This window comes from Podarcis melisellensis, assembly GCF_964234715.1.
Source record: "Podarcis melisellensis genome assembly, chromosome: 10".
Lineage (NCBI taxonomy): Eukaryota > Metazoa > Chordata > Lepidosauria > Squamata > Lacertidae > Podarcis > Podarcis melisellensis.
The window spans coordinates 21,067,546-21,081,629 of NC_138542.1; the positions used below are offsets into that span (position 1 = coordinate 21,067,546).

General features: G+C 42.7%; 1 protein-coding gene across 4 annotated transcripts in view; it reads left to right on the plus strand.

Moving 5' to 3' along the window:
- The window catches only part of TSPAN12 (tetraspanin 12), an 86,049-nt gene that overhangs the window by 59,534 nt on the left and 12,431 nt on the right, over positions 1–14,084 (plus strand). For all 4 annotated transcript variants that reach the window (XM_081929037.1, XM_081929036.1, XM_081929038.1 and 1 more), the window contains 2 exons: positions 4,416–4,490; positions 13,725–13,832. In XM_081929037.1, the coding sequence (XP_081785163.1) occupies positions 4,416–4,490; positions 13,725–13,832 (183 nt within the window). The remainder of the gene's footprint in view (positions 1–4,415; positions 4,491–13,724; positions 13,833–14,084) is intronic.

A 14,084-nucleotide genomic window follows, 5' to 3' on the forward strand; every position in this document is an offset into this window, starting at 1 on the left:
AACTTTCCTCTCATTCACTTTCTGTTCGAACCATCTGAAATGATGTTTCACTTGTATTTGATCGTGTGGGAATAAACTGATAAACACATGGCATTTATATTATCTTTGAAATGGTAATGTGGAGAAGGAATGAAGTCTGCATTGAAAACACACACATGCACAACCCAAAAAGAATAGTGCCACATTCAGGGGAAACCTGAGAAAATTAACACACTCCGCAGAACATTTGGGGCTTTCAAAAAAACAACAATTTAGCAGTATTGTGAATCTTCACACCCCATGTACTGGCAAACAATAAGGGGGATCATTTAGTTTCATCCTGATTTCCCTGAAGTCAACAGCTACATTTCAATTTGCTTGACCTAAGTCCACCCTTTTGCTTTGATCATATCTGTCATGAAGAGGAATTATTTTTAAAGACCTAACGACATTCATTTCATTTCTAAAATAGTTTGTCTTCCCAGCTGAGGAAACGCCCTTTTATTGCCATGCAAACGGGAAAAGCTGAGTTTCATCACTCCGGGATTTTGATCAGGGTAGCCGAAAAGAAGTGTCCCCTGAGGAATTCATTTCCCATTATTTGGGATGCTGTTCCCGGATTTAATCAGAGTTTTAAAAGAGCAGCTTCCAGAGTGATCTTTGGGCCGCCTCTCATTACGCTTCGTTGGGTTGTAACTATGATCTGAGCAGCAGAAGCCATCGGTTACAAAGGCAGGGACTTTTCTTGGCTCTCATCTTCTCCTTTTGAGTTCCCTTTGCAAATTGAGTGTTCTGCTGGGGGTCATGAGATGCTTCTGAGGGTACAGGCCGATGTCTGGATTGCTTGTTTCTCGGAAGAAAACTGGTAGCCAGTAGGAAATGCTGCACTTTCTCGTAACATTTATTGTCGTTTATATGTATATATATATTTGTACACTGTGTGGATGTGTTCTACACAAGCTAGCGGTAAATAAATTTTCATATAAATAGAATAAAATAAAAGATTAACAGTTTCAGAATAACAAAGTGTTTTGTAGAGACAAAAAGTAATACAATGATTCCTAGAAATAACAATAATAGCTGTTATAATTGTTTGATTTATATACCGCTTGCATGACAAAATGGCATCTGAGCGGTTTACAAGTATAAATTTAGTTATAAAATCCATACATAAACCCCTGTAATGTGAGAGTGGCTGATCTATTCTTGACATTCTCCCAGGCACCAACTAATCTTCTTTCTCTCTTTCTTGAGCCAGAATCTCCCACCTACAATCTCACCAGTTGTTTCTGGGAAGTGTGTTTTGACTGCTTGTTGCAAACATTGTGTCGATTCCTTGCTCGCTGTAGATCAGTGTTTCCCAACTTTTTATCTTTCCCTCTCCCCCCTGTCTTTTTAACAGTACTTAAAAGCTATCTGTGTAGTTATTCACAAACTTTCTGAAAACCTGGTGTAAGGCAGAAAGCCATTTATTTTACACACACACACACACACACACTGTGTTGCTTCAGCTGTGAAACATTTAATGGCATTCAGAAAAAGGGAAATGTTGGAATTAAACCAATATATTGAGTGCTGAAGAAGTGGCTGAACGGTTGCATGTGAAGCATTTTCTATTTCCAAGCCCAGCATTCCTTGCACCATTGCCTGAAATATGATGGCAGAGTCGATCCGTACGACACACTGTATGCATGTTCGTTATTTATTAGAGCAGTGAAAGGGAATAAATTAATAAGAGCGGAAGATGCATCCTGACAAATGATTAATTGGTTTTCTAGCAACGCTGTAACTTTGACAGAAGAGAGAAAATAGGAAACACTTTCGCAAAGGGAAAGACCCATAAAATGCTTTTCTTAAAACAACAACATTTCCCAAGAGCAACACTTCCCCCACTTCTTTGCTGTACATAATCTGCACATTCTCTCTCAGGGTCAGGGAAACTGCCCAAAGGCACATTTCTGCATAGGCGACTTTCTGAAAGCCATAATCCTACTAACGATTTTAACCGTTTACAATGGTTATACATTTTCCCCTTCCTTATTAAAATTTTGGTCTTCCTGATTTCTGATTCTTCTGGTCATTTAAGCCCTTTTAGCATAGTCCATCAACTTCATCTGCCATTCGTCTCTGGTAAGAACTTTATCATCTTTCCATCTTTGGGCCAATAACATCCGTGCAGCTGTGATCGCATACATAAATAGTCTTTTCTGCTCCCTTGGGATTTCGGCACCCAGCCACCTCATCCAGGGGTCAGCAAACTTTTTCAGCAGGGGGCTGGTCCACTGTCCCTCAAACCTTGTGGGGGGCTGGACTGTATTTTTTGGGGGGGAAATGAATGAATTCCTATGCCCCACAAATAACCCAGAGATGCATTTTAAATAAAAGCACACATTCTACTCACGTAAAAACACCAGGCAGGCCCCACAAATAACCCAGAGATGCACTTTAAATAAAAGGACACACACTACTCATATAAAAACATGCTGATTCCTGGACTGTCCGAGGGCCAGATTTAGAAGGCGATTAGGCCGAATCTGGCCCCCGGGCCTTAGTTTGCCTACCCATGTACACCTATACCATAGCTGTCAACGTTTCCCTTTTTTAAAGGGAAATTCCCTTATTCCGAATAGGATTTCTCGCAAGAAAAGGGAAAAGTTGACAGCTATGACCTATACAGCCAAAAGAGTAGCATTATCACTGTTCAATGATGCACTGACTCGAGGAGGGCACAGAACATGACCTTTGATGGATGCAATCTGAGGATAGGGGTTGTGGAGTGGGAAGAATCCCAAGGGGACTCAAGTGGGACACATTTGGTGTCTGTTCCTGAGGTTCCCCACCTCATTCTACCCCCTCTGCAACCGTTTCTCAGAAACCTGAGTTCCCTGAACCAGGTCTACCACTGACCAAAGTAGCCACCTATTCTATGAAATACCTCAGACCATTTTAGCATGCTGCACAGTGGTACCTCAGGTTAAGTACTTAATTTGTTCCGGAAGTCCGTACTTAACCTGAAACTGTTCTTAACCTGAAGCACCACTTTAGCTAATGGGGCCTCCTGCTGCTGCTGCGCCGCCAGAGCACGATTTCTGTTCTCATCCTGAAGCAAAGTTCTTAACCTGAAGCACTATTTCTGGGTTAGCGGAGTCTGTAACCTGAAGCGTCTGTAACCTGAAGCATATGTAACCCGAGGTACCACTGTACTCTTGTTCAGTGATGAGCTGCAGTGCAGTTGGAGGTGGAGCAATGTGGAGGCTTAACGGAAGGATGGGCCCAAAGTCGCCACTGCCATAGCGACTGAAAATGGCTGTGCCCCTTTCAAAGTGTGTTTCCTTGACCCAAACTGTTCAAAGGGGGCATGTGTGACTGGGTAAATTAGTCATAGGCCTGCAGCCTGAATATGAGAGATTCCTTCTCATTGTTGGTCCCTGGTTGTTCTGATGCCAATAACAAATTTGTATGTCTTTGAATTTCAGTAACAAATGAGAAAACAATCCTTCTCTCCCTCTGTCGTGCGCAAACATCTCCTATTAATAAGCCCTAAGACAAGAAATGCTTGATACATGCCCATCTTCCAATTAAAGCTTGCCGACTGAAATCTCCTGGCGCTATGACTGAACCGGAGGGTGCCAGGAATTATTTCTCCTATATCCACCCTATAAGTCGATGTGGTTACCAAACCACAAAGGTTGCATTTTTAAACACCTTTTTTAAACAACTGATATAGCTGTGGATCAGCACTCACTTTAACTATTTGCTTCCTGGGTGACCTTAAATAAGACCCACAGCCGATGATAGCGACCAAATAGCTTTCTGTAGGTTTCCTGAAAGGACACATGGGAAACCCTTCGAACGCTCAGATGTGCTGTATATATGCCAAACTGTGGTTGCTACCAATAATATTCCTCCTAGTGTGTCGTTCGTCACATCAGTGCGATTTGTGGGGTAGTGGCTAGAGTAGCAAGGCTTTTTTTTTTTTTTTTTGCAGAAATAACAGTATGGTAAACCAGCTTTGATTTACTACATGGTAAATAACTGCCTTGTAACTTGATCCTAAAATTATTACTTGGAATTGAACAGCCACTGATTATGTAACCTGCTATGATAGCACCAGCTGCCTGTTCTGAATTCCTCTTACCCTGAATTCTTGAAAACTACCCTCAGGGCAAAAACTACCCTCTATGAGCAGCTTTTGTCTAATTGTTTATTATCACAGCAGTTGGCTTGCATCCATCCCATTGATTAAGTGGGCTTGGAACATCTCGCTTTCCATGGGACTGGGAGGTAGGTTAACTATACCAAAACGTTATATGCGTTTGGTTAAGAAGCCAAAATTATTTTAGGATTTTTAGAGCGTGAAAATTGTGTTTTAAAACAAGAAGTCATTTCTCCCTACTAGACTAGTTACAATTTAACTCCTGTTTTGTGTTTTGCAGTATTTTGGAAGTTTGCTTGTGATATTCTGCATTGAACTGGCCTGCGGTGTTTGGACCTACGAGCAGGAAATTGCGGTGAGTGGGTAATGTACAGCGTTCAAATATTTTGATTGGAAAAAAATACAGCCGTACCTTGGTTTTCAAACAGCTTAGTTCTCGAAAGTTTTGGCTCTCAAACGCTGCAAACCCAGAAGTGAGTGTTCTGGTTTGTAAACTATTTTTGGAAGCCGAACGTCCGACGGGGCTTCCGCGGCTTCCAATTGGCTGCAGGAGCTTTCTGCAGCCAATCAGAAGCTGCACTTTGGTTTCCGAACGTTTTGGAAGTCGAACGGACTTCCGGAATGAATTCCATTTGAGAACCAACTACAATCCCTTCTCTCTAATTTGTGCTGCCATTCTAAGCACGTTTATTTGGAAACAAAGCCTATGGAAATCAATTGAATGTTTGACGTGCAATCCTGTACTGGTCTACTCAGAAGTATGTCCTGTTGAGTTAAATGGAGCTTACTTCCAGGTAAGTGGTTGTCCAATGGCAGCCTTGGGATTCTCTTGCTTAGTGTTAGTGATGTGCGAATCTTAAACCCACCAACTGGGCTGTAAGTCCAATATATCTCACTGGAATTCTCAGTAAATGTGTCCAGGATTGTGTTTTTTATCTATTTTGAAGCATTCTAATTTGTATTGTTGTGTAAAGTGGAATGTCAGAAAGCACTTCCTTGATGAATAACCATGACAGAATTTTTAAAATTTATTACGCTGTGCATGTTTAGAGGCATTTTTCATTATTATTTTGGGTGTTCTACAGGGAGGAATCCTAGCAGTGAAAACAGGATGTGGGGGCCAAGTATGAGCTCAGATTAATCCTTGAATAGCAGTTTTAACAACAGGTGCTTTTGTATGTGTAAGATTATCAGCTGTCCTTTTGGAAATGCAGTCGTGTCTAAAAATGTGCTTAATATGAATATAATCGGGGTTTTTTGAAACCTGGCTCTCTGTGTCCTGCATTATACCGAGGCAAATTTTCATTGAGAAAAAATTAGCCTCACCAAAGGATTATAGGAATGAGACCCATGCAATCAGAATTTGCAGTGAGAATGGACAAATTAACTCGCCATGTAAAAGCGACTCTCAGCACAACCCCCTTGCAAGTCTACTCACTGAGCTTAATAAAACTTAATAAAACCTCTTGGGCTTGCTGATTGGAAGGTTGGTGGTTCGAATCCCCGTTATGGGGTGAGCTCCTGTTGCTCTGTCCCAGCTCCTGCCAACCTAGCAGTTTGAAAGCATACCAGTTCAAGTAGATAAATAGGTACTGCTGCAGCGGGAAGGTAAACAGCATTTCCGTGCGCTCTGGCTTCTGTCACGGTGTTCTGTTGTGGCAGAAGCGGTTTAGTCATGCTGGCCACATGACCCGGAAAGCTGTCTGTGGACAAACGCCGGCTCCCTCGGCCTGAAAGCAAGATGAGCACTACAACCCCATAGTCACCTTTGACTGGACTTAACCCTCCATGGGTCCTTTACCTTTTTTTTTTTTTACCTTAATAAGACTTACCCTCAAGTAAGCGTGTACAGGATTGCAGTCTCACATTCTACCCATATTAAAGGCTTCCTTTTGCTTATATCTTGCCCACATAAGCAGTAATGTGCAAACACAGAATCACCTGATAGTTACAAATTATTTCATATTAATCCCGAAAATTAGTTTTGAATGTGCAGGCACTGTCGTGTGAGGATGTTTTGCTTTTATTTGTATTGCTTTGAGTTGGGGAAATGGCACCCATTTGTAACATATTTTCAAAAAATGTGTGTGTGTGTGTGTGTGTGTGTGTGTGTGTCTAGAGGGAGAGACTGCAATCTTCATTTCCTTTTGAGGAGGTTGCATATTGAAATTCTGTGTTACATGACCAGGCACTAGTCCTTGACTCAGATAAATGTAGCTGTTCTTTTGAAACCCATTGAAATAAATGAAACAGGTCAGTCTTGACTTGTTTGAAAGCTCTGTTGCTTTCAACAAGGTACGCACAGCAGTTCCGTACAGGTTTGCTCCCCATTGGGTGTATTCACTGGATTGTTAGGATTGCTGTCTTAGTCACAGCTGGATCGGGGCCACAATATATTCCATCCATTAAATGCCATGTGCTGGAAAAAGTCTAGCGACTGTTTCTTAAGTTGCTCGTGGTCTGTGGAAAACTCGCATCATTTCTAAAACAGCAATTATTCATATGAGCTTTTTGCCTTGAGGTGGCATCCTTTTCAAGCTAGAGGTGTTGTTCTTGCATGGGGAAATAGTTTAATCACCGAGGAGAAAAGAAGCTGGCATGTTATTCGGCTAACGGTTAAATTCTCCCATCTTATATTCCGTCTGGTACATATTTATGAAGAGAGTGACACGTTTTTTCACACAGCTGCCAAAATATAACCGCGGCAGTGGCCTTTTCAACAGCAGCAAGTGTATTAGAAATTACAACGCTGTGGCGTTGGCTGTTTTCTTTCTCTTTTTAAATGAAAAGAGAGAGTTCATTTGGTATTTGTACAGCACTGGGACCAAAGGAATTTCTGGCAGATCTCGCGTCTGAAAATGCATGCTAACAGTTTTCATCAGAATTCATTCCCTTGCTGTACAGATTTCCAGCGAGAGGCGACTATTCCAAATACAACTGCAGTTTCTTAAAAAAATTTTAAAAATAGATTACTTTGTTGAAATGTCAGAATAAAAATGGAAATGTAACTGCATGCTTCCTTCATCCGCTGAGTGTTTCCCCCCTTCCTCTGGGATTGTGAGGAAGGAAGAGTTTTTGGGAGCTCAGGAATAATGCTTCTTGACAGGCGCTGCTGGAGGGTTGGACTTGAAGGAGATGTCATACCAGTGTAAGGCACTGGGGGAAGATTCCTCCACTGTGTCCCAGTCTCTCGGCAGGCCCCCCATGTGGAAGATGCTGCATTTTAGCCGTACCTTTGTCACCGCTTACATGTTTGGAGAGGGCAGGTGAACAGGCAGCAACAGTGCAGAGGAAAATACACAAGAAACATTGGGTCAGTGGTGGCCCATCCTGCGTGGTTGTAGGTCTTGGTGGGCAAGGCTGACCCCTGCTGGGGGCTGTACACAAGGGTCCGTTGGTTTTCCTTTATCTTAAAGTGGTCAATAATGCTACTCAGGAACCAGGTTGGTTTCAGAGATGCATGTTTGCAGTTTGACCTACTTAATTGCATACCTGTGGTTTCTCGACTTTTTGCCTAATTAAAAAGGGAGTTACTTTCTGCACCGGGTGCAGGAAGGGATATGGATGTTAGAATTCCTGCTCCATGATTGCAGTCATGGGATTCTTGTCTTTCACATGACGGTGTATGTTTTGACTCCACAAAGTGGAAAGTGACGGAGACAGGAAGTTTGTGTTACTGTGTCCCATGAAGTGGGACTATTGTCCTTTGTTCTTTTTCTCTTTGCTGTCTGATGCTAGAGAGAGAGGGAGCCATGTTATAGTGTGTGTTTGTATGTAAATAAAGTAGATTAGCCAAAATGCTGAGTTCTTTTACGCAAGCTGCGAAAACTCTGTGGATCCCTAAGTGTGCTGATGTCTGTTGGCATCGGTCACTGTGATATTTGGGCAGAAGAAAGCTTTTGAAGCTCCCGAACGAACGACCAGGAGGGAGAGAACATGCCAGTTGGGATGTGTCTCTACCAGGCTCCTACTCAAGTGTAGGATGAGCTCCTGACAAGGATAATTGGTTAATTCAAACTGTATTTAGTTTGATTAAATGTCTTGTAAGCTGCTGGTGAGGATGAGTGATGGCTTGCAGCGTTTGGCTGTTACGTTTTCGAAAATAAAACTAATCAAAGATATTGGAGACAGCTTTTTATTTCTACACTCCATTCGCTGCACACACTCTGTGTTAATGAAGAAGTTCAGCAGGGTCATGTTGTCTGCTGTATAAGGAACTGTGGTGAAGATCACTGGGATTAAGTTTCTCATTCTCTCTTCTGGCATCCACACTCCTGCGATGCAGCTATATCTAGAGGTCTGAGTCCAGTCCGAGGTCGAGGGTCCGGTATGGAGGCTGTCCATCAAAGGCGAGGCGGGGTCCAAGGCAGGGAGCCAAGTGAGGTCAGGAACTCTGGCAGAAGAGCAGGACAGGGTGCAGGCAGGAACAGGCTACCAACAATGTTGCTCCCGCAACTTGGTACTTGGGCTGGCCCGCTTTTATCTGCCCCGAGGCATAGGGCAGCCCCGGTCCACAAGTGACTCGCCTCTACTGGCCTGCAGACGAGCACTCCTCCTGCAGAAACTTAGTTCCCTCCGCCTCTCTGCCCTGAGCCTCTGCAGCTCAGGAGAGGCTGGAGGGTTACCGGACCCAGAGGCAACCTCCTCTTCCCCTGAAGGGGGCTGAGAGAGGAGCACCTGCAGGCAATGGGTCCTCCATCACCTCAGGGGCCAGAGGAGACTCAGCTGGTACCTGCACCTGAGGATCCAGCACAGGTGAGAACCCCAGCCCCGGCTCAGCTCCTGTGCAGGCTGGGATTCCTCAGGTTCAGCCTCTGAGTCCAAATCCCAGGCCATTACAGTTTGTTTATTACAAAGGGCACTAGAAATTAGTTGTGTGAGTCTGCTACATAACAACTGTGAAGGATTTGATATTTAATTTGTCCTTACCTGTACGCTCTATCCTTCCTACAAGGGGTTTATCCCATTTTATCTTCTGTTCTCAGCACAAAAACTCCGCTTCTGGGTTGGCGGAGAACTGCTCACTAGACCTGTTCGCTCAACCTGCCATGTTCAGTGAATGTTCAGTATTGGTGGTTGAATCACCTGGCTTCCCAGTGCCACATGTTGCTCCTGGTTACCGACAGGTAAGGGAGTGAGGCAGCCAGGTGCTTGGTGTGGTCATAGCAGAAGCAGCATTGGATTAGCTCTGCCTGCACCTTGTTGAGATCCCCGCTGCCTTGCACCCCTCACCCCGTAACCAGGAGCAAGGCATGTTGTTGGGAAGCCAGCTAAGCGATGCCAACCTGCCCTTGCCATCGCAGCAGCCTCTGCTGCATAACTTGCTGTGCAAATTTCTCTGCTGCTTATATCATTCTTGCTGGGCAGGAACGTGACATCTAAGAAAGAAAGAAACCAAGTTCAGCATTCTTTCACGGCGAACTCTTAAATTTATCCAAATTTCCAGCTTTAATTGGGGAATAATATTTATTTCCCAGTGTTTCCCAAGCAATAGCTCTCCTTTAGTTTCCAACACAAGTTTTCACTTTTAGGTCACTGGTGAGTTCCCTGCTTTTGTCTTTGGGCTACCCCTAAACCATGAATTGCTTTGAATCCTATCAATTCACAAAAATATTCCTTCTCACCTTCACTCCATTTACATCATAAGCAGTTTAAAACCGAGAGCAGAAGCTTTCAGATTTTTCTTCCAGTACATGTGTGAAGAGGACTAGGGAACACGTGAAGTTTGCTGTGGCTTGTTCTCGTAAGCAGGAAGCCAAGCTTTCCCATTAGGTGTGAACTCAACAAATCTCTTTCGTTTTTTAGGGCAGGAATGTCTAACCAGTGGCCTTTCATATGCTGCTGAACTACACCTCCCATCAGCTCCAGCCAGCATGACCAAGGAAGATGGGAATTGTAGTTCAGGGTCACAGTTAGATGCTGTGAGAGACGTATAACCTGGAACAAGTGTCCTTTCACTCACTATTGTTGCTCTTCATAACAATACTAAGATAAACTCATTTCTTTCAGTACCAATTATGCAGCTCGGAGTATCTCTCAGGAGTTACGGCTCATGAAGACCAAGCAACAGAAAGGGCAAAGAACAATCTGAGCTGTGGCCCATTTTGGTTTCAACTTCGCATAAAACTATGAGAGCGCCCGAAGCAGTGTCAGAGGTCTAGTCAGTGCTGGTGCTTGTGCATCCTTAAGGGGGGGAAAGTCATTGCAGCATTTAAAGTCTCACTTGACACTTTTTTGGCATGTATCTGCCGTGAGAACATTTGCATCGAGGATCTGATTTCTGTTATGATAGTTCTCACAACCAGAAGTGTGTCCGGTGTGTCTAATGTCTTCCATAAGACTGAGAAACCACAAACTGGTGCTTAGCTTCCTCGAAGCAGAGTTTTAGGCCTGGAAGCTATTAGAAAAATGACAATAAACATGATTTTAAAATCCAGACTGCTTGCTGAGAGTGTACTTGATTAGAAATTGACACAATCGTGCACATTGATTCCTCAACCTCCTTATACACCCCTAAGAATTAAACCATTTTCTCAGAAATATTATAGACACCTGCTTTTATCTTGATGCACATTTATACAAGACAGGGAAATGATTTTGTTCTGGAAGGTACATCTGGAGACCAAGGAATGCAGAGAAATGTATATTTTCTCATTCATGATTTGAATGACAGTTCAACAGAAGAACGTCGGCCTACAAATGTGACAATCTCTCTTATTTAATCACAACATTTGTGCTATTTTCCCCGAGATTTCAAGATTTGGGTGTCTTGTAGATGCCCAGACAATTTTTGTGATCTCCATTCACACTTAAGATAGAGATTTTAATTCTAAGCACCTCTTATTCCAAGTTCCTGTTTGTTAATATTGACAAAGACTGGAAGGGAGTTGAGCTGGCCAATTAACTCCATCAGCAGCTGTGACAAAAAATAATAATTCAGGTAATACAACCGCCAGTGCTGCCTGCATTTTAACGGTAGTTTCCATAGTTGTCATTTGATGTTTGGCTCTATGTCATGGCATGACATTTCATTTTCAGGTTATAATTAATATTTATTAGAAGTGTGACAGTGTCCAATTTCACCCATTTTGTAGAGTAACTCGTGGCGGAATGAATAAACATCCCGTGTATGTTTCTGTTCACTAATCCACAGATATCATGAGGTGGGGGAACATTAGAAGGGCATGTTACAAAAAAATCTGAAAATGTAAAGGGTGATATTGCTTGCCCTCCTCTTTTTTGGGGGGGGGAGGGAAGTCATTTGTGAGCCTGTCATATGAGTTGTCCTCTCATTTACAAATTTCTGTCCACAACCACAAAGACACCATACTGGTACAAAAGTCACAGTTGGCCCTTGTCAACATGAATGGCTGGAAATTTATTAATACTAGTTCTCACCTGATGCGCTGAAACAAATCACTGTCTCTTGGCCTGGTTATGGTCCTTCTTTTCTCTTTTGCCGCCTTGCATTTTGCGATGGTGTTGCTTGTAGTCGGCTTACCATTTGCATTTTGCTTTTGTAATTTTTATACTTTAATACCTTGAAGCTACTTTGGTTTCACCTTTGTTTGATGGAGATAAGTGAAAAGTATATCATTAAACTAACTCAACTAAACCCAGGGTAGGGGAAAATACCAAGTCGGAAGGTGCAATGATGATTTGCTATAAGCTTTGAAAAAGCTTTCTTTACCTAAGCTAGCAGTGACTTCCTCTTGACTGAAGGGAGGCGGGTGGCGCTGTAGTCTAAACCACTGAGCCTCTTGGGTTTGCCAATCGAAAGGTCGGCGGTTGGAATCCCCATGACAGGGTGAGCTCCCGTTGCTCAGTCCCAGCTCCTGCCAACCTAGCAGTTCGAAAGCACACCAGTGCAAGTAGATAAATAGGTACCACTGAGGTGGGGAGGTAAACGGCGTTTCCGTGCACTCTGGTTTCCGCCACGGTGTCCCATTGCACCAGAAGCGGTTTAGTCATGCTGGCCACATGACCCGGAAAGCTGTCTGTGGACAAACGCCGGCTCCCTCAACCTGAAAGCGAGATGAGTGCCGTAACTCCAGTCTCCTTTGACTGGACTTAACCGTCCAGGGGTCCTTTACTGAAAGACTGAATGCTTATTGTGGTAAAAGAACAGGAAAGAGCTGATATTACCTTGAATCAGATTTAAATAGAACCAAGTTCAGCTGGCATCATTTTAAATTGTGTTTAAGAATGGATTCCATAGTATTGTCATTCACACTCCAGCATGTACCAGTCTGGAAGCGTTATTTCAGAATGGAGGTCCCCGTCTTGAGTCACACCATCTGTTTTCATGAGAGGATTTAGTGCTTTTTTTACACGATAAACCTCCTGCTCTATAATAGTTGCTTAGTTTTACGAGGAGCCATTATCACTAGTTTGCTTTTGCAAAATGCTTTCCCGTTAGCTCGCTACCTAATAAGGACAGGCAGGGCAAGGATGCCAAGTGATAAAACCCATAAAAACCTGAAGATACCTGCAGATTATCGCACACTAAAGTGGGAGGGATATCACTTGAGGAGCTGCAACAGAAATTTCTCTGCCTGGCTACCCCCTTAACATTCAGCCAACTAGGAAAAAAGCTGTAATAGTTTTGTTGTTAATGTGAATGTAGGAATGCAGAATTACAGAATTGAGATCAGAATTATGGTGTTTCAGTGGGCGTTTATTTTGATGCAGAATTGCTCTCTCACTCAGAGAACAGTAAAGTTGACGGAAACAGAATCATGCTGAATCTTGTTACTCAAGCACTGACTGGGGTCATGAGAAAACAAGCTGTACACATCTAAAAATAGTCTTTATTTTTTGTGGGTGGAGGGGAGAATTGTAAAGGAAATATTTCCTCACACCTATCAAGCACGCACTGCTGGGCAAGTATTGCTGCTGCTGTTTATTTTACCAGCGAAAATAAACTATGGGTGGTATTCAACTGTGGTTCTATTTAGCCCCACCGAAGCTAATGAACGTGACTAACTTAGCTTCATTTATTTCAATGGGTCTATTCTGAGTAGGACTTAGTTGAATACCACCCATGTGTTTTTTCCTATCTATTCTCTTCACATTTTGTGGATCATTTTATTAGAGTGTTTTTCAGTCAGGTCTTTTACTGGATAAATATTCATTGTAATTGATTCCCTATCATCTTGGCCAATTTCATGTGCAGGTGTTGTGGTGGTGGTTGTTATTTTGCACAATTCTAAACAAGAATGTATTGCTTTCCTTCAATGAAATATCAAACATAGTCAATATAACCGTTTTTGAGAGAAAAGAGCAAACTTGATGAGGTTTTTCCTCCTCAGCCTTCAGAAAAGGGAGCCATGAAAATCCTCACTGTGAAAAACAATTAACAACAAGCTTGAACTTGTATTCAGAAGCATACTGCAGAGCTTAGACGTTGTGCTAGTAGTCTTAGCCTTTATGAATTTCTCTCATCCCTTTTTGAAGCCATCCAAGATGGCGGCCATCACTGCCTCCTAGGGGAGAGAATTGCATAGCTGAATGAAGTACTTTATTTTGTCCTTCCTGAGTCTTCCAACACATGGATTTATGTTTCTGTGTTTTGTCTCCCTGCCTTCAGGTCCCTGTGCAGTGGTCAGATATGGTCACTTTGAAAGCCAGAATGACCAACTATGGCTTGCCTAGATATCAGTGGCTTACTCATGCTTGGAATTTCTTTCAGAGAGAGGTAAGTGGTCGAGCTGATACTAAAATAATACAGAACTATGACAGAACAAAAATACTCATAAACCACAGATAAAACATTAAAAAATACAAAACCAAGTTGATCCATTTCCCCATAAATCTGAAATAAAGATACAAAAAACAACAACAGCAAGAAAAAAGCCCAAACAACACCCCAGCCCCTCTTAAGAAAAAACAACACACCATATAGTTTGTGTTTAGTTTTAATGAATTAATATAGAAAAGGGAAGTGAGA